This window comes from Lytechinus variegatus, chromosome 2 (genome assembly GCF_018143015.1).
Source record: "Lytechinus variegatus isolate NC3 chromosome 2, Lvar_3.0, whole genome shotgun sequence".
Lineage (NCBI taxonomy): Eukaryota > Metazoa > Echinodermata > Echinoidea > Temnopleuroida > Toxopneustidae > Lytechinus > Lytechinus variegatus.
The window spans coordinates 29943395-29965541 of NC_054741.1; the positions used below are offsets into that span (position 1 = coordinate 29943395).

The window sequence follows — 22147 nt, forward strand, 5'->3', positions numbered from 1 at the left end:
CTACAATAGTGATGTATCAAACCTGACCAAATATGATAACTTGTATTTTTGCTGATTGTGGATGTATTGATTTTGATGTTTAAAATAAGATGCACCTTTTTTTCGGTTCATGTGGACATTTAAACAGCACAATGATATCTACTCAAGAACAGCTGCCTCAATTCAGGCCCTTGTTTTTTTTTTTTTGCCCCAACATTTTTGGGAGAAGGGTCCTTTTGTGTACTCATATTAAATACTTCTAGATGATATTCAGTCTTAAAGAGATTTTTTTTTGGAGGGTGGGAACTAGCCCTCAAAATGTACCTATGATACAAGAAAAAGTGATAATCATTTTATGCTAATAAATGGGATAAATTAGACATGTGAGACTAGGTTACAATCCTACCTAGGCTTTCATATTAATTTCAAAGCTGTGTTTTTCATGTTCCACTTTCATATAGGATTTTAAAAAATTGATCATCATATGCATATACAAAAAAATAGCAAAAAAGGACAATTCAAAATCTATCTCAAACTACGTGTAGTTTTATTGAGGAGATTAAGGTGCACAAAATACATTGTATAAAATGTTCTTGAATTATTGATAGATTGTTATCATACACATAATTTCTTATAATATAAACTTCATTTTCTTCATTGTGACTACAGTACCAAGGTGTAAACACAGTAAAATAATTCTAGCAAAATATGACTGAGGCTTGTCTGAGACTACTACACAGTGTAGTAAAAAAGTCAACTAACAGATTTTGTGACGATGGACTAAACAATAAAATTGTTATTTTGAAATACATGTATCTTCAAGAAGTCAATGAATAATAATGTGACATTTCTTAGTTTTATCAACAATTGAACATATACATTATTCTATTTCACTCTTTAAATTATTATTTCATTGATACGTTTTATTTCATTCAGAGAGCCATCATAGGAAGCACAGCATGAAAATTCTACAGTAACTATAAAAGCACAACATTTCATCTTTTATATACTTGCAGGAATATTTACATGCCAAGCTTTCAAAATGTAAACAAATCCTATAAATCCTGTTGATCCTATTGGTTGAGCATGTTTACTCCTTAAATTGGACCTAGACTGTGGGATTTTTTTTTCATTTAAAATATTAGATAAAGTTAAGGTTATCTTCAAACGAAAATTGTTGTTGAAAATAATATTGGGTGTTACTTTAAATAGAGAAACCTCTAAATTTGGGGAATAAAACCAAAAAAAAATAATTATTTAGTAAGTTTATGTAAAAAGCAATGTAAACCCTTCATGATTTTACATACCTACATATCATAATTTCACAAACTGTAGATACCCAATTTTACCCCTCAAATACTGTATACTAATTCTATTAGATCAATAATACAAAGAAGAAACGTAAATATCAAAGTGGATGACTAATTATGCATTCTGTCAAACAGACTTTCAGTAAAATAGAGGTAAATATCACTCATGGGATATTTAATCAATAGGATGTTACTCCATAGCACCTATGTAAAACATAAATGACAAACTCATTTTATAAAAGATAAGATAGCTATTTCTTTATGAGACAGACCATTTGATAAGACAAGATCACTATCTTGAATAAAATAAAAAGTTTCATTATTCTTATAAGTAACCATTACAATTGTATTGTGGTTACATAACATCATTATGCTTCATGAATAAATAAAAATCTAAGAACCACAAAACATGCACCTGAAAACCATATCTTCATAAACAAATCATTTGTTAAACAACTCAACATAAATGTATGCCCTTATCTCTGTATACAATATTAGCATATATTCTACAAAACAAAAACAAAATTATTCTCTTTTGAAAAGAGTAATACAAATGGTAGGAAGTACTGATATCTTTTGAGAATAGCAAGACAATATATCATAAAATCATCTGATCTATGGGAAAGCACAAATAATCCAATCTCTCAATACATAATTAACCATTCAAAAATATGTTCGATTTTAAATCTTTGTCTCGAGACTAGATTGCATAAATATTACCTTTGCTTTTATCATCAGGGGGTCAATCTAATTCACATCAAAGATGGGAGTTGAGATCGCTCGGCAGGTTTCTGAAACCAAGAAAATATTTGGCAGTTTTTTTGTTTTTTTTCTAGTCTACCCTGTCATCTATCAAAGCTTCAGCCAATATCAATTTCATTCTTTAACACACATTATTGTTTATAGAGTTTTGCGATCTTTTCTAAATTTCCCTATGATAAATTACCATATTTATTGCATATCATAATAGTATGGATTTATTTCAGAGTAACTTATGGGTAAAACATCATCATATTTTGTCACACATGAACACGTTGTCTATAATGTACTTCTAAAATTCATGAGATTTTCTGATGATAAATTATAGAAGGCTCACCAAAAACAGAAAATGAGCATTTAACAGATTTAAAATGAAATATATCTCAAGGTTGGACATGATATACTCAGGTAATTATGCTGTTAATGTAAACCTCATGAATTTCAATGATTTATGAACTAACAGTTGGAAAAGAGTATACCTTGGCTTTTTGTAAGAATAGGAAATCTAGAATGAGAGCTAAATAAAGATGTAATTAAATTCTTTGGATACTGATATTACAATTAAGAAGTGGCGGATAACTTAAGAAATAATACATACAAAAATCTGTGATTGTTTTTCATGTGTAAATCAATAGAAACAAAAGTGAGTTACATGTTAGTTAGAAAATACACCTTGACGTGAAGTGTGATGAATAATACATCATCAATTGAAAAAGAAGACAAAATCATGCCTGTTGGGAAGAGACTAAAAGTTTACTAACAATTCTACATGTAGATGTAACCATACACACATGTTAAACCTTCACCAAGTAAATACTGTCTATTAACTTCAACTGTTTTAGTTTTTTATCAGAGCACATTGCACTCGGTATTAAGTACTACTGACAGGTCAATGACCTCTGACCTTTGTACCTCTCTTACTTCCTGTGAGTCTTGATGAAGTTGATAAGGCCATTGGTTGAGCAGTCGTGCGTGGATACTGGGTTGGCGTCTTTGAGCTCGGGTTGGATGATCTTCGCAAGCTGCTTGCCAAGCTCCACCCTATCAAACACAAAGTGAAAGAAAGAAAAGGATGGATGAATTCGGGATTGAACACTGTGGAGCTGAAAGTGTCAGGCCATCTTACCAAGAATTGTGACAGATTAAGGAAAAATTGAAATTGTGCTTGAAAAGATTGGAATTGAGATCAGTCTCAACTTTAAATTGATTTGAATTCTAGCACATCTATTTGTAAGACTGGCTCTAGAAATCCATTCAGAGTAATGAGCCCAGAAAATTCCTCATAATCGATATATAATCCTCCTTTGGAATAAACTATCTTTGGTCACAAAGATGATTTGGTATTCCCACTAGACTTACCGCTACTGGTCAAAAGAGTGGAGGTTACAATTGACAGAAAAACTACTCCAGGAAAACATTTACATTTGCTTGCGGACAAGTTGTCAGACCTGACCACTTTCCTTGATTTTGATTGTGTGAGAAGAAACTGGTGTCTTGACCGTTACTATGATAACTTTCAGGTAAAACCGACTTGACTAATAAAAATCCAACATGTCCTTTCATGAAATATTTCACTAGTCAGAAGATTCGACAATTGATTGATGGACTAACCTGGTATTCAAATAATAGATAATTCTGACTAACTGATAAACCCCTATGAGTCAAAAGAGCATGTTCTTTGGTGAAACGACTTTTGCTCCAGCGATGATTGCTTTATTTCGTCTAAGACATAGGGTTAGGTTTGCAATAGGGTTTTATGATAGGTTTAGGATGGAGTATAGAGTTGCACCCAGGGTTGAAGTTAGTCATTCCATTTGTGTGTGGAATTTACAGCAGAGCAATTGTCGCCGGAGCAAATGTCATGGAACGTATGCTTCAGTTGACGGACGAACCCCGTTGGTCATGACAAGATATTCAAGTTAATATGTTAATCCCTACTGGTTATATGAGAGGATATTCACACAAACTGACTTACCCCCACTGGTCATATGAGAATATTCCAATTAACCTACTTACCCCCACTGGTCATATGAGAGGATATTCCAATTAACCGACTTACCCCCACTGGTCATATGAGTTGATATTCCAATTAACCGACTTACCCCCACTGGTCATATGAGTTGATATTCCAATTAACCGACTTACCCCCACTAGTCATATGAGTTGATATTCCAATTAACCAACTTACCCCACTGGTCATATGAGTTGATATTCCAATTAACCAACTTACCCCTACTGGTCATATGAGTTGATATTCCAATTAACCAACTTACCCCACTGGTCATATGAGAGGATATTCCAATTAACCGACTTACCCCCCACTGATCATACGAGTTGATATTCCAATTAACCAACTTACCCCCACTGGTCATATGAGTTGATATTCCAACTAACCGACTTACCCCCCACTAGTCATACGAGTCGATATTCCAATTAACCAACTTACCCCCACTGGTCATATGAGTTGATATTCCAATTAACCGACTTACCCCCCACTGGTCATACGAGTTGATATTCCAATTAACCAACTTACCCCCACTGGTCATATGAGAGGATATTCCAATTAACCAACTTACCCCCACTGGTCATATGAGTTGATATTCCATATGATTCCCTGAGTGAAGATCTTGTGTTCATACATAGCAATCAGTACTCCAAGTGTAAAAGGTGTTAGTTTCTGGAACATGATGGAGTTGGTTGGACGGTTGCCTTCAAACACCTGAAATAGTCAAGAAAATTACAAAAACGAATATTACTAAAACACACACAAACTTGAATACAGTATGCAAGTTGATTATATTCAGACCATGCTCAAGAACGTGAGGCTAGAACAGGAGAACGTTTTATCTCTATTTGTTGTCGGACAACTTTCCTTTATTTATTTGATTGTTTAATACCTTTTCATTGTTTGTACTTGTTATATGTATGTATTTGTTACTTGTATGCAGGGCCCCTAAGAAAAACAGTGCTTAGTCCACTGATGGGGTTACCCTGGGTAAACAAAACAAAATAAATAAATAAATAAGATTGGATGAAAAGCACTAGTGTATGACTGCTACTATAGTAACTGTCAGACATAACAGAATCTGAAATAGAAAACATCAGTAAGTCTTTTTATGAAATTCTCCCCCCCAAAAAAAATTGAACTTGGAAGTATGAAACAAATTTCTATGCCAGCACTCCTAATGCTTTACATTACATGCTCACAAGTTGCCCTTGTAACTTGGAAAATCTATTAAAAGCAAAAACAATGAAGGACACTTTGAATTTCAGGGTTAAACTGGTGCTCTAACATACCCCGGTACTAAAGTTATTGGGAAACTAAATGTGCCTACCTTGTGTGGAAGAATGAGTTTGATATTTTCAGCGGACATCCCAGAAGCCTCTAGTTCTTTCTGTGCTTCTTCTTTAGTCTTGCCTTTCATCAGAGCCTCAGTCTGAGCTAAGAAGTTAGCCAAGAGGATCTAGGATGATGGAAATCATCAGTGATAAACCAATGCTGTATTATTGTAGACTGACTACAGAATTCTAATAAAGTGCTAAATTCTATACAAGCAAGTATAGTTACCATTATTACAGAGTTGCCTACCTGAACAAGACCATTTCAGTATTTTTTTAAAGCTGAAAATCAGTAGTTTGGTGAGGAAATCAGTATTTTCCAAGAAATGCCATCGGAAAACACATAAAATTGAAACTTTAGAATTCAGTATTTTGTATGAAACCAGTATTCTTCTAATTTTTTACTACTAAATACAGGAAATCTGCATTACTTGGCAGCTCTGTTACTAGTATCTCTATCAGTTATGATAATATCGAAAAGTGCAAAACAAAATAAATAAATAACAAGTGGAATGCCTCTGGCCGTCTCACCTGCATCACGTGGTTCAATATAGCAGCAGTGCTGACTTTGAATACTACTCTAACTCGCACAAGATGTTCAGTGATACATGGTTACTCTTATGTCCACTTTTTATGAACTAGACCAATAAACTTACAGAGATATGATGGTTATTCAACAAAAAACCCCAACATGTCCAAAGTTCATTGACCTTACATGACCTTTGACCTTGATCATGTGACCTGAAACTCGAACAGGATATTCAGTGATACTTGATTACTCTTACATGTATGTACAAGTTTCATGAATCAGATCCATAAACTTTCAAAGTTATGATGGTAATTCAACAGATACACCCAATTCGCCCAAAGTTAATTGACCTTTGACCTTGGTCATGTGACCTGAAACGTGCACAGGATGTTCAGTGATTCTTGATTACTCTAATGTCCAAGTTTAATGAACTAGACCAATAAACTTTCAAAGTTATGATGGTAATTCAACAGATACCCCCGATTGGGCCAAAGTTCATTGACCCTAAATGACCTTTGACCTTAATCATGAGACCTGAAACTTGCACAAAATTTTCAGTGATGCTTGATTACTATTATGTCCAAGTTTCATGAATCAGATCCATAAACTTTCAAAGTTATGATGGGAATTCAACAGATATCCCCAATTCGGCCAAAGTTCATTGACCCTAAATTAGGCCTGGGACTTTCGGGTATTTTTTTCTTTGGGTACCCGTGGTAATTTTCGGGCGGGTACCCGGGTACCCGAAAATCATGTCGCTTGAAATATGTCTGGTTAAAAATCCCCATAGGTGACGTCATCAAGCCAATGCGACGCAAGCCAATTTATGAATGAAAATATAGTAAGCATGCGCACTGCAAGCCTCCCGTGCCCCACGCAGTATTCCATCGAAACAAGTCTGCAATACTCTGTCACCTCGTACCAAAATCGACCTAGAATTCCACTTTTCTATATTTCATATGAATTATAAAAGGTCTTCTCAGAGGATCTGTTTTCTCACCGATACCGCACAAGTAAGCCAAATTTTTATTACTTCTTGCTCTTCCGTCAAAATCTTACGAAGTAGCGTCGATATTACATCGTGTTCGTGAGTTTATAGAATCTATCGCTACATGAACAAAGTCAATTGATTTCCGGGTTTACGTTTCGGAGCGTCAAATGCGCCAGCCAATCACGATCGTGTTACCATTTTCGGTTTATGATGAACTGAAAATGGTATCAAGAACGTGATTGGCTGGCGCCTCGTATGCTCCGAAACCCGGAAATCAATTGACTTTGTTCACGTAGCGATAGATTCTACAAACTCACAAACACGATGCAATATCGACGCTACTTCGTAAGATTTTGACGGAAAAGCAAGAAGTAATAAAATTTGCTTACCTGCGTGGTATCGGTGAGAAAACAGATCCTCTGAGAATACCTTTCATAATTCATATGAAATAAAGGAAAGTGGAATGCTAGGTCGATTTTGGTACGAGGTGACAGACTATTGCAGACTTGTTTTGACGGAATACTCCGTGGGACTGAGGCTTGCAATGCGCATGCTTACTATATTTTCATTCATAAATTGGCTTGCGTCGCAGTGGCTGGATGACGTCACTGCGCTGCAAAAGAAACATGGCGACGATTGAACGATCTCAGTCACATCATCATCACTTGAAAAAACTAGTATATTTATGGATATTTCGAGGGTAATTGGTGAGATTCAAAATGAGACTTGTGTACTTTGTGACGAGTTACAATCATGTCTTACACAACGTAATACTTGTGAGCAATTTTCGGGTATCGGGTATTGATTTTTCTACCCGGGTACCCGAGGCTTCCGGGCGGGACCCGAGTACCCGGGTTTTAGTCCCAGCCCTACCCTAAATGACCTTTGACCTTGGTCATGTGACATGAAACTCATGCAAGGATGTTCAGTGATACTTGATTAACCTTATGTCCAAGTTTCATGAACTAGGTCCATATATTTTCTAAGTTATGATGACATTTCAAAAACTTAACCTCAGGTTAAGATTTCGATGTTGATTCCTCCAACATGGTCTAAGTTCATTGACCCTAAATGACCTTTGACCTTGGTCATGTGACATGAAACTCTAATAGCATGTTAAGTAATACTTGATTAACCTTATGGCCAATTTTATTAACTAGGTCCATATACTTTCTAAGTTATGACGTCATTTCAAAAACTTAACCTCAGGTTAAGATTTGATGTTGACGCCGCCGCCGTCGGAAAAGCGGCGCCTATAGTCTCACTTTGCTTCGCAGGTGAGACAAAAATCAGATGGGTATATGTTTCAGTGGTGATAAAAATAAAATATAAACTATAAAAGGTAGGAAATTTAATGATTCATTTGGATAGTATCCTTAATAAAATCCCATGTGTTTAGAAGACAGTAGGCCTATATAGCAAAATGCCTTTTAAAATTCTTAAAAGCAAAGATGTTAGAGTATGTGGCATAAATAACAATCGTCTTTCCCCCTCCTTCATAGTAATATCAAAACAAGATTTCATGATGTAATACATTAAACAGCTGCTTTGAAAAGAAGTTAACCTGAAACAAGTTTGAATTACCTCGTGATGTAAGCCTGCTTGGATGGGATTATGGGTCTCCACAGGAGCAATAAAATCAGCTGGGATCAGACGAGTACCTGCCATAATGAAAAAAAAACCATATAAATATAAGGTATCTTCAGCAAGATCTACAATGCTTCTCTATAGTCTGGGCCCTAGAACACCTCCATAAATTATTCATTAAGTAATATGCATCTTTACGAATGTTCTAGTGCTGTGTAAGATAAGATATAAATAAAAAATTCCCTTGTGTTTGAACAAAGTGAGACTGAATTTTTGATAATACTGATCAAATATGATAAACAAACTTTGCATTCAAATGCTTTCAAGCTAAGCTTTTTCATTTATAAAGAGCACGGTTAAGCATTAGCTGATGATAGTTATAATGATTGGATACTCATCTTGCAACCAAGAACACATTCAAGTCATTTATAAAGTACTGTGTAACTTTATGAGGCACAATTTTATTTACCAATATAAGCATATAAACATGGCCCAGTTGCACAAAACCATCACTAGCTTAACTTTGCATGCACACCATGGAAAAGTATTCTTTAAAGTTCAAGTCCACCCAAGAAAATTGTTTATTTGAATAAACAGAGCATAACGCTAAAAATTTCATCAAAATTGGATGTAAAATAAGAAAGTTATGTCATTTAAAGTTTCGGATATTTTTTACAAAACAGAGATATGCACAACTCAGTGACATGCATATGAGACAGTCGATGTTGTCTATCACTCACTATTTCTTTTGTTTCTTATTGTTTGAATTAAACAATATTTCATTTTTTACAAATTCGACAAGAAGAACCAACTTGACTGAACCATATAGTATTAAACAAAGCTAATTTCACATGTGTCAGGAAAGAAATTTAATCATACATTTGAAAGTTCGTGTTTTTAATACTTTAAAAGCAAGCATTAGAAACGATTGATACCCCCCCCCTCTTAAGAGTACAAGTGTACCAGGTTTATGTCATATTTTATACAGGTGTTAGAAATATTTCTTATTAGGCGAAGCATTTTCATACAGGTGTCGTAAATAACCAAAAGTGATCTAGCATTGATGAGTGTAGATGTATAGATACACAGGAAGTGTCTTTTATTAATAAGAATGTGTTGCTTTATGCACTCATCTGTTATTGAAATCCTTTGAATTACTTTATAGAAATTTTACAGTCAGACCTAGTAACGGTAGGGTATATTAGGAGGTTAATTTCAGTAATTCAGGGAGAACCACCTAAGCCAGAATAGACTACAGATGTTCGTGTAGGCAGTCTAAGTTAAAACTGAGGGACTACGTCGGTGACGAGATAACGACCCCAGCTGCCGCCGGTTCTCCACCGACATGACTGGTCAAAAATCATGTCATCATTGGGGGCTCGATCTCGTCCACTAATTCGTTGAAGCCACATCTCTCTTATCTGGGGGCTACTCATCGAGGGGTAACACAGTCTGCGGAGGCCGAGTGGAAGAGACATCGCAACCTGCGGAGGCCAGGAACTGGACCGACCACCAGGGCCAAGTGGGGCATGTCAGACCAGATAGGATGATGGGGGCTCACATCAACGATTACCGTTAAGTTAAGTTATATTCTGTTATCCATAATCCACATCTATGTATATTTTCTTGTACAATCATTGTCAAAGAAATCAAAAGAAATATTGAAAAGGTTTGATTAAATCTTTCATAACTGTAATCCTCAGTTTTTACGTATTCCTTATTTGGTGTCAAGCAGCAGTAGATAAATAATAAAAAAAGTCACTTCCCACGTGACAACATGTTCAGGGAGGAATTCATCGTTATTTCACTTGACAATGAGAAAATTCGAATATTTCATATAATAAAATACAAAAGAAATAGTGAGTGGATGACGTCATCAGTCTCCTCATTTGCATACAGACCAGGATGTGCATGTAACTGGTTTGTGAAATTAAGCGAAACTTTGAAATGTCATAACTTTCTTATTTTACATCTGACTTTGCTGAAATTTTCAGTGTTTTGCTTGTTGGATTTTTCTATTTTTATTCAAATAAACTTTTTGCTAGGGTGGACTTGTCCTTTAACATACATTTCCATTGGTAATCTGACACGTAAGACTAAAAACAGTTTCATTACACATGCCCATAGATCACTCACCTTGATGAATGAGTTGATAGAAAGCATGCTGGCCATTAGTTCCTGGTTCTCCCCATACGATGGGACCAGTTTTATATTCCACACGTCGTCCGTCGCGGGTAACATACTTCCCATTGGATTCCATGTCACCTTGCTGGAAGTAGGCTGCAAAGCGATGCAAGTACTGGAGGAGAAAACATGAAAATATTAAAGACTGAATTAATTCAAATTTCAAAATATCAATACAAATATAAAAAAGATGATGTGCAATTAACAATAGTGTGGTAATGCGATTGTTACTTAACTTATTGTTATGTAACATCGCTGTTTGCATAGAGTTGCACGCCTTGTATGGTTGATTTAGACTTTGTTTTGATATATTTTATTGAAGGTATGTGACAAGATATTATTACATAATGCCAATTGATAATTCTTTAAATGATTGTATGATTCAGGAATTGTCAGTTAGTGTTATATTCTGTCCATATATATATTCAATTGATATGATATCGAATAGTAATATTATGATACTTATTTTGTATGGATATAGTATATTATAGTGTTCATGATTGATAATTTATATATTACCAAATGTGTTATCATATATGTTATAATATTGCTCTTATTTCTTGATTTACCTCTCTGTGCAGGGGCTGTTTTTGAATTTTGACAAATAAATATTCCTTCAAACCTACAACAAGTAGACCTACAATTTCACATTTCGTCTTTTTGATGGAGGAAGTTTTGATGACAGGGCCAGGATCTAGGGGCAGGGTGGTACAAGCAATCGATGAGCTTGGGAGGTGGGCGGACGCCAGAGTGCTTGACCAAGGGACAGACAAAGAAGGAGAGTATTTGGACGTGTCCTTCCCAGGATATCCTGATGATAGTCTTCGTGTTGGCGTGGACTGTGTAAGGTGCCCAGTTTTGCCGTTCGACCAACAAGAAAGAGTTGAACCTGTTCAGAACTTTCGAAGGAGAAAACCTGACGGGGCCCACCTCTCATGGCTAATGAAATGCGAACGAGGAGACATAGTTTACAATGCTGTAGGAGAAGGAGTCATTTACACGAATGATCCATTCAACAAACAAATAATTTTGGAAGATGGCAGTACTATCCACCTTCTTATGATTCTTCTGGGTGACATGAGAACTGCAGAGGATCCTAGGCCTTTGTCACAGAAGACAAAGAGCAGAAAAAGATCTAGAAAAGGTCATCAGAAGTCAAAACAAGTCACTTCAACAAAAAGAAAGAAACGGTTGTTTCGGCAAGGATCAAGTGTACGGGTGCAAGGTGTAGACATCCTTATAATGGTAACGGACATCAACATCGATTCGAAACAGTGTACCAGGTGGCCTATAACCAGTGGCAAGCTACATGATGATGTTACTGTAAGCACAAACATTAACAAACTTGAAGGCAAATCAGTTAAGGTAACTGGAAAACAGCAGGGAATAGAATACGGACAGACAGCTTTGCTGCCACTGTAAAGGATTGTCAGGATACCAATTTCAGGATGGAATTTCGTAAATCACAAGTTATGGCTGATTTACAGATGAATGTAGATAATGCATTGAAGGTATCATGTAGGAGCTACAAAAGAACTTTTGATTTAGGATTGGCAAATGCTGACAATGACACGGCATTTTTCAATTTGACCCCATGCAATTGTTTTGCTGTATATAACTATGGAAAAGAAAACATTTCGCTCCTGGATGACGTTCTAAATAAGCACTGGGACTTGAACCCAGGCCAAATTTCAAGGTTTGTCACATCAGTGAAAATATCGATCACCACAAACCTTCATAACAAGAACATCTTCGTACTCCGAGAAGACATCTCATTGCGTTACAGCCAATGGAGTTACTTGCCATAAATATCATTCTATAATGCCAATTGATATTTCTTTAAATGATTGTATGATTTAGGAATTATCAGCTAGTGTTATATTCTGTCCATATATATATTCAATTGACATGATATTGAATATTAGTATTATGATGTTTATTTTGTATGGATATAGTATATTATTGTGTTCATGATTGATAATTTATATATTACCAAATGTGTTATTATAATTATGTTATAATATTGCTCTTATTTCTTGATTTACCTCTCTGTGCAGAGACTGTTTTGATTTTGACAAATAAATGTTCCTTCAAACCTACAACAAGTAGACCTACAATTTCAAGTTTTGTCTTTTTGAGCCCTCAACAATAGAAATGGTCTGTACTGAAGTACATTGAAGTCAATGTATAACTGGCCTGGTTTTAACTGCACAGAACCAGGCCAATATCACATTGACTTCAATGAGGCTAATTAGGCAATCGAATTCATGTGGTCATAACTCGGGCCACGTTGAACCAATTCTCACCAAAATTTGGGCTGTGGATGTATTTCAACATGCCCATTTGAGTTATGATATGAAAAAAAAAGCAATAAAATGCAAAATATCATCGCATTTCGGTAATCTCTTTCATCACATCTTACATACCTGATCATATGGGAGAAGGGCATGAGTCTCCGCACCAAAGAAGTTGGAGTACCAGACTCCCAGCAGACCCATGATGACGGGGATGTTCTGGTCCAATGGAGCGGTGCGGAAGTGATTGTCCACGAAGTGAGCGCCCTCTAGAAGCTTCACAAAGTTATCCATGCCGACGTAAAGGGCGATAGTGGTCCCAATGGCTGACCACAGAGAATAGCGTCCACCAACCCACTAGCAAAGTAAAAAAAAAAGTTCAAATACAAATATCTAATGACTACTGAAAGAAATTTACAGTATGAAGACAAGAATAAATTGAAAATACACGGAAATGAAATTATTACTTTTCTAAAGCACTTCTATTTCTACAACTACAACCATCACATGATTAAAACTTTCACTAACATCACACTTAGACCCCTGTTACATCTGAGAGATTCCCTACCTCGGGCCAGCCCGGGGCCTACCTCGGGTCCGAAAGAAATCAGATGTAAACATCCCAAACCTACCTCGGGCCACCTTTTAGCGAACCTACCTGAGACCACATCCAGAGGTAGTCTCGGGTAGGTATCAGGCCAGCCCCGGTCCACCGATTCGTAGATGTAAACGCACACAAACTTTTGAACCTATCTCGGTCCGTTCGCCAGCTGTCAAATTACTTCATAGCGCGCACTATCCCCTCCCCAGCCCCGCCGTTCTTCGATTTTTTTGTGGCACCGACGTGTGAATTGTGATTGATAAAGTCTTTGATTTGAGTGGAAAGAAGGAAGCATTTTAAACGTATCCTTTTCAAGTCGATCATATCTTCAACGACTGCTGTGATCATCAGCATTCTTCCAGAATAACGAAATGTAAACAACTTCAATTAGCGCACGCAAATTATTCCGAGAGCGCCCTTTGGTGTCAGCAATTGGATACCGCTCAAAACCGTACTGATAGGGGAGGGAATGAACGCTGTGATGTAAACAGACCACATTTCGGACTCGGTCCGTTCGCGAAGCTCATCCACCAATAATCCAGTGAAGGTTGCAAGTGGACTCGGTCGGGTCTCGGGTAGGAAACTTTCAGATGTAACAGGCCTCTTATTAGAACTACTACTACCGCTATCACCACCACTACTACTACAAGTACCACTGCATGTGATCAAAAGCAACGTGAAGGAATAATACCATGACTTGATAATATGGTGTTAAAGTTTATAGATACTTACATCCCAGAATCCAAACATGTTGTTTTTGTCAATACCGAAAGCTGAAACCTTTTCCTGAAAAAAAAAAAAAAAAAAATCATTTTTTTTGTACCAAACCGAGACACTGGAGAAATACGGGGACAGATCTCACTAAGCACAGAACAATAATATGAAGAATTTTTACTCTTTACAATAAAAGTGTACATATTTGATATGCTTTTGCTCCTACAAAATAGTCCTACAGTAGCGAAAAAGGGCCAAGTTTAACAGAAAAATTGCAAACTGCACTCTTTCACACAATAGAATGAAGTACGAAACAGTTTCTTACTCAAGTGTTGTTCAGGTGTTTCCTCTGATTATTTGAGGATTTAAAAAAAAAAGTCTGTATTCTCTAGCTAAATGAAGACATTGCATAGTTAAATAACTGAAGGAATACCAATGGTTGTTGTCCGACTACTCACAGCATTGGTGGAGAGAGCTACAAAGTGCTTGGCAACGTGTGCAGGGTCCTTGGCAGTTTCCAAGAACCAGTTCTTTGCAGAGGTAGCATTGGTGATCGTCTCTTGGGTGGTGAATGTCTGAAAGGTAGTTAGAGGTATCAATAGAATTATTATAACTCATAGAGGACTAGCAGATTTATTGAGGTACTACTTTATATCCAATTCGACATCTTTAAAGCGCTTGCATAATACATGTTCATAGTAGTGCTGATCTGGAGGGTGTTTCATAAAGCTGTTCATAAAGTAACGCATGACTGGAACATGTTTTTAGGTCATAAATCAATTACATAGGGATATCACATAGCACTAGAAAGGATCACCAGTCGTTCGTAAAGTCATTCGTATCTTACGAACAACTTTATGAAACACCCATCTGGGTATGTTTGTCATTTTAACAAATTAAGTACAGGTGGGTGTTTCATAAAGCTGTTTGTAAGTTAAGAGCAACTTTAAGAACGACTGGTGATCCTTTCTTGAGGAAATTGGTAAACACCAAATTGTTCATTGGCAATGATTTAGCGCGTGAGAAAGGTTCACCAGTTGTTCTTAAAGTCACTCTTAACTTACAAGCTGCTTTATGAAACACCTCCAGTTCAGTAATTTTTTTTTTTTTTTTTTACCTGTATGGAAATTTTATCTTTTTTTTTGGGGGGGGGGGCAAAGCAAATGGGTAATATCAATGTGAAAATGAATATTATTGAATTTCATTAAGTTTGCCCACAAATTCAGTTGAATTGGCCGGGGGTGAAGTCAATTCCAACATAATCATTTTAATAAATACATCTTCTAATATGTCAAAAGGATTAAAATGAAATTTCATTTCATAATTGCAAATTGCAGCAAGTTTAAATGATGCTTTTATAAATGATAGATGATCAATAACTAATTTTTTTTTAATAAATAACATTCAGGATAATGATACAAATCCAAACAGACGACTTTGAAGCAGAAGAAAATATAAGAATAAATGAACTATTACAAAAGCTATTAATTAGATGAATATGAATAGAAAGATTATAATAGATTATTATATATAAAAATTATATAATCAATGAAACAATTAATCAATTGTCAAATTACTAAACAAATATTTAGATAAAAAATTCAGACTAATATACCTTTGATGCTACAATAAAGATTGTAGTCTCAGGATTGACCTTCTTCAAGACCTCAGCAAGATGGGTTCCATCAATGTTGGACACAAAATGAACCTTGAGTGGTCCTGCGAATGGTTTCAATGCCTCCGTCACCATCACTGGACCCTAAATGTATTCATTTGTAATTGGATATAATAGAAATACCAGGGTGTAAAGCACATTTTATTGTAATACCATGGTCACATTTGCTCTACGGCGAGTCGAAAACAGTTGTTTCATCATTTTTTGTTCCATCTACATATAGGTGGTTTGAATTAAAATTAATATAACGGCTGTTTTGGACTCGCCGTACAGCCGCCATAGAGCAATTGTGACCAAGGTATAAGTTATCACAGCATAATGATTTTTCATTGTATTTTGATTGATAAGAAACTTGCACTCTCAGGGACCTTATCAAAAGTGAGAGCAGCCATTTCTCGAGAAGTAATCTTGCAAACATTTTTTCATTTCCAATTCTCACCTTCACCACAGACAAAATAACAGGTAATGCAGGAAAACCACTATGAAATGCGCTTTAATAACACCTTTTTAGTGGAATCACTGCTAAAGATGAGGGTTTGACTTTTATTTCTCAAAAGGTTGATTCTGAAATTTTTGTTTAAACATCCTCAATACTGACATAAATTTAATATCAAATTTAAAATCCAGGTAGCTTTGCGTAAGTTGAATCTTTTGGGATCACAGCAAAACAAACCTGCATAATCTTGTGAAGAAACTACTTTGATTGGGGCAGATATTCCACTTCTGAAAGGTCAATTTTATGCAAGTTTATCTATTTATATGATACATATCCATCATGTAAAATTATCTGTGTGATTGATAGACAAATTCAAAGCCCATCATCAAGCATCAAGAAAATGAGCAAATTTCCCTATACAGGTTCGCATTCTAATGAACAGTATGCCACGATCTGTAACAATCCCTACTATTTTACATCAACATGTTCATGGCATAGTATCACATCACACACAAGGTGTATGTGCTGCAAGGTGATGCAATAATTTGTGTGCATCTATTGTTTTCTTTTAATTTAATTTATAATCAATAAAGTTCATAGTTTCAAAGTTTCCAACTACAACCTCTCTCTGCCATACACTGAAAACATTGATATTTGACTGTAAATATTTCATGATAGTTGAATTGACTTACAAGATCTGACCCTCCGATACCAATGTTGACAGCATCTGTAATAGCCTTTCCTGAGTATCCTTTCCATGCACCACTACGAACAGACTGAGGATGAATAACAAATACATTAGTGATGTAACTACTTCTTATGCTACTAACTCCTCTCAACTTTAATACTAACTACTACGTCTACTACTACTACTACAATAGTGATATAAGATTCAGATTTCAGATTAAGATTCAGTCTACTACTACTACTACAATAGTGATATAACTACTTCTGATGCTACGAACTCCTCCTCCCACTTTTAATACTACTAGTATTTGAATATCTACTACTACTGCTAATACTACTACTAGTGCTACTTCTACTACTACTCCTACTTTCTCAGACTTGTACGTATTTCCATTTTTAACCAAGAGAGGCAGAAATACACAGAAAAACATTGAAATTTTTTATACAACAGACAAAAAGGACAAATCACTTTATACACAAATGTCGAGTTTAAATCATATTCAAATACAGACTATTTACTCATGATAAATGTTTCATATACAAACAACAAAGTGCATGAAACCTTGAGCTTAATTTTGCAAAGTCATGGTCCACGAGAATGATATTAACTGCTTTCATATTTACAGCAAATAAGAGCCAAGACATTTCCCACTTCTGAGGTAACCTCACACAAACTTGGGTCAATTGGATGTTTAATCTACACAGTATGAACAGTTTCTAAACTTTTAACTTCTAACTTCAATGCTTGTTACAATGCTGATAGCATTCACAAAGTCAAGCAACAAAGTTCTGCAAAATATTAGTAACTCCTACCTCTGTAAAACTCCTTACACGGCCAAGAACTTCATTAACATCCGTCATTACATCCTTGCCGTTGACCATGATAGGGGTGTTAGAACGGTTACGTAGGGCAACATGAAGCACAGCCCTGTCCTCAGTGAAGTTAATCTTCTCTCCTGTAAACATGCGATCTCGAGCTCCCTGTAAGTCTCTGGCTTCAGCCTGTAAAGGAATCAGAGTGAAAGTTTAGAGGGTTCAGGTGAATAAGTGGTTTCAGAATTGAAAAACTCGCAGGAAGGGGGAGGGGGAGGGGGGAGGGGGCTTGACAACATTGCTGTATAACACATTCAGGGGTTTCAAAAACTAACTAACTTATATTCCATCAGCTCAACTGCCCATTCAGGCCAGGTGATCATAAAAAGGAAAATATTTCCACTATTGGAAGCCATAACAGTGTTTCTGAGTTTATCAAATAATGTTTGGCTCATCTTTGAAATAATGATACAATTCATGAATTTTGGCTAAAAAACACAATTTGCATTGGAACTAATTTTGACCAGATATTCCATGAATTTGAGCAAAAATTTTATATCTGACATGTAATTGCAAAATTTTTCATGATTTCAGAACTGCATAAATTATATGAATCTTAAAGAAAAAAATTGTGACATAATGCAAGCTTTTCATGATTTCAGAAGTTGGCAAAATACCCCCCCCCTCCCCGTCCAAAGGTTGTGTGAGACACTTAAAGGAAAAAAAAAAGTCATGGATTTCACTTAACAGGTTTATCACAAAAATGTTGTGGAGGACAGAGTACACCCCATCCGCCCCATCTTAATAGAGTTAAAACTTAAAAGACCAGCTCAATCTTTGAGTGTGCTACAGAAAAACTGACTGTTGAAGAACCATCTTACCAGCTTTAATAGGAGACCAAAGACTTCATCATTCACAAGGTTTTTGGAAAAATCAAGGAGAAAGTCTCCTTCCGGCGTTTGAATACATCGACTGAAAATGAATAAAGGGAAAATTGCAATTAGAAATATGAACAGGCCTACAATATCATGAGATATATTCAACTAAGTAAAGTTTAATGACTGGTTGGTAATACACAAATGGCAGAGATTTGTGAAATCCTTTTTCTCATGTCTAAGTCAAGTTTCAATACAATTTGTTACAAGTTCAAGTCAAGGCACAAGAATTTTGGCAAAAGGGCAAGTTATGTCAAATCACAAGTCTCTTGGCTGGTAGTGGTATAGGGCAAGCCAATAAAAGTCACACCTTCAACTTCACAAGTTTTTAAGCAAGAGAAAGTCAAGTCCTAGTCATTTTAACTCCTATCAAGTCACTTTCCATCACAGATAACGTTGAATGAAGGCAATTTGAATAATCAATACCACAAAGGCCCGTATTCAAAAGTCAGGTTTAACTTAGACCATGGTCTAACTCTGTGCTAAAATCATGGGAAGCCAAATGTTTCAAAATTTTGCTTACAATGAATGCTTCTCATGCACTCTACTAATTATTTAATGGTGTAGACAATTGTCAAACTTATCCTTCCAGTCAATTAATAATGTGTTGGGAGCAAAATGAGCTGATACATTGAGACTCTGTTAGAGATATATGTAACTGTAACTTTCCACAGTTAAACCATAACTTAAAACCAGAGTTGAAATCAAACCTGACTTCAGAATATGGGCCATAATGTCTAGTAAGCTGAATATGTATTGATAATGACAGAGATGCTAAGTTCAAAGACCAGCTATGCGTGAGATTTTCTGTGAATCTGAGTGAGATCACAGACATTGTGTACAATGTATATGGGGATAGGCTTTGATAGTTGCGTGAGACAGAGATTTGAGGGGATGAACAAGAGTCCAAAATGCTTGAGTCTCACGCTCTGTAATGATGGTGGGGTCAAAGAATACTCCTGTTAGTTGCAGTAATCATTCATTATAAAAAAAAATAATGCTACAATTAAAAACTACAAGTCATCACAGCTAGCCAGGCGGCTTCTAGAGAGTAAAAATCATTTACTGACGTAAAGTTACTCTCAATGAAGCCAGGTATTCCTATCCATTCACGTGCGTGTAGGCCGCCAAAACCTGAAACTTTCGCCCCCGAGATTTCTACTTTCCTTCTAAAAGATTTAGCCCTAAATCATGTACATGGAATGCAACTTAATTTTCCGACATATCTGCGCCATCGATTTTATTTTTAAACAAGAATTCATCAAAAAAATGAGAAAAATATCATGACAAGACGGAAGAGACGTTATCGCATGGGTAACGTTTGTTTAAAAATAAAATCGATGGTGCAGAAATGTCGGAAATGAAGTTGCATCCCATGTGACATTTTATGTACTAAAAAACGGGTTTCCGCTGTTAGATCTAACGTCACTGCTAATATACGTTGTCTGTACGTATGGGCCTCCAAGCTCTTCAGTCTATGTATTGGTGAGTGAGCCAACGCAGTTCAGCGGAACCAAAATACAGAGACTGACAAGCTGACCACTAAACTCTTACTCTTCCTGCACAAAATCCACATCCCTCGTACCTCCTTTCTCTCTTCTCTCTCTTGAAGTTGAATGTGTATTAAATTGTACTGTATCACTGATACTACTCTGAGGAAGTGCTTTGTGCTCTTATAATCATTTATGCAACAATACAGCAACCAGCTGTAGATCTCCAGGATCAGCGGAGGAAGAAGAAGACTGAAGCTTTTCGTCTAACCAACACTCTACCGTCGGTGAAGGGGGATGATAGTAAAACGTCAGAAATTGTTGAATAAATCCCTAGAAATGACGGTTATCCTGTCAACCCATGTACATCATGATTTAGGGCTAGATCTTCTAGAAGGAAAGTAGAAATCTCGGGGGCGAAAGTTTCAGGTTTTGGCGGCCTACTTGCACGTGAATGGATAAGAATACCTGGCTTCATTGAGAGTAACCTTACGTCAGTAAATGATTTTTAATTTCTAATTCTAGAAGCCGCCTGGCTAATCAGATCACAGCCCCCGAAAGGAAAATGTAACATGTGTAAAGTAAATTATAAGGCCTAGAATAGATCTACCGTATAACAAATTTTAACTGCCTGGTGCAGGTGGGGCTTGTTTTGAACTTTTGTCAAGAAAAAGTGTCCAGTGAAAAGTGGGAGCTAATTCATGATTATCTTTCTGGGATAACACAATTTTCACCCAAGCTCCCTCGAGCTAGCCCACTCGCCCGATAGCGCAAACCTCGATATCGCGCCCACGTCCCAACCTGGATAAAGTCAATGAACACTGATGATGGGCTTACCGAATACCGGTCGGCCAGTCGAGCTAATTTTTAAGTTACCTGTATTTTTCAAATCGTTTCGGGTCGGAATTCATCAGCTCATTAAGGCTCATTTTGCTTCCAATTCGGTCGTAGCATGCCTGGAGATTTTTGTAAGCAGGATCTTCCGTCAAAAATGTCGAAGCCATAATGAAAAACTAAGAGCTATCTGATAGTGATATCTCATAAACTGTACGCGGAAGTGAGAGAGCTAAGCATTGAAGCGTACCGTACCGTGTGTGTACGTGCGAAACTAGAAAGCATTATATGCTAGCGCTATCGATGGGGCGCTGAGGCCGGGATGGATCTGGGAGCCTGTGGCTGTGTAGCTGCGGATCCGGTGTTGGAGGAGTCCCGTGGGGGCGTGGCAGGGTGGGGCATGGAGAAGCTTTACAGTGTATTGGAAGATCGTCTCTTTTTTTTCTTCTTTAATGATATGCTACTGTATTTCTTCCTCCATGATTTGAGACCAACTTGACATTTCAAGAAACATTACTGCGAGAGACTGGTAGACAGGGGCGTAACAGGCGGGGGGGGGGGGGGGGCAGGCTGCCCCCGGGCCCTGGCGGATTTCACCGGTAAAAATAAAAATTTAAAAAACGGGAAAAAGAGAAAAGGGAGGGAGAAAGAAAGGGATAGCCAGGGAAGAACAGGGAAAGGCAGAAAAGCAAAGGGGAAGGGAAAAAGTGAAAAGTAGGCCAATGTAATGCAATAGCGTGATGGGAAATGAATTAAAAGATGACAAAATGGCAAACAATAGTGGGAAATGAATTAGGTAGAATGGAATTAGTAAAAAGCAAATTAGAAAACGAAGAAAAGCGACAAGAAAAAAATCTTAATAACACGACCGGGCTGCCGAGGATTCAAAATAAAGAGCGGGAAGAAAAATGGACTGCATACAACATTGTGCTATAAGCTTGCTAAATTTTATGCAAATAAGCTACCGGGGCTTTGCCCTATATTCATGCA

At 36.6% G+C, this 22147-nt stretch overlaps 1 protein-coding gene across 2 annotated transcripts; it reads right to left on the minus strand.

Annotated features, from left to right (window-relative positions):
• Positions 1 to 505: 505 nt before the first annotated feature.
• On the minus strand, positions 506 to 21403 carry LOC121407799 (glucose-6-phosphate isomerase-like). 2 transcript variants are annotated; one of them, XM_041599004.1, is made up of 14 exons: positions 21200 to 21403; positions 18780 to 18870; positions 17899 to 18087; positions 17091 to 17174; positions 15903 to 16046; positions 14746 to 14862; positions 14306 to 14359; positions 13105 to 13329; positions 10631 to 10793; positions 8492 to 8568; positions 5384 to 5512; positions 4625 to 4767; positions 2970 to 3089; positions 506 to 2080 (listed from the first exon to the last, which is right to left on the minus strand). In XM_041599004.1, exons 1-14 carry the CDS (start codon positions 21325 to 21327, stop codon positions 2047 to 2049), a joined length of 1698 nt encoding a protein of 565 aa, XP_041454938.1. In that variant the 5' UTR covers positions 21328 to 21403; the 3' UTR covers positions 506 to 2046. The 2 variants fall into 2 exon arrangements, with proteins under 2 accessions (XP_041454938.1, XP_041454939.1); XM_041599005.1 differs by having other exon boundaries at positions 2961 to 3089.
• Between the last annotated feature and the right edge of the window lie 744 nt (positions 21404 to 22147).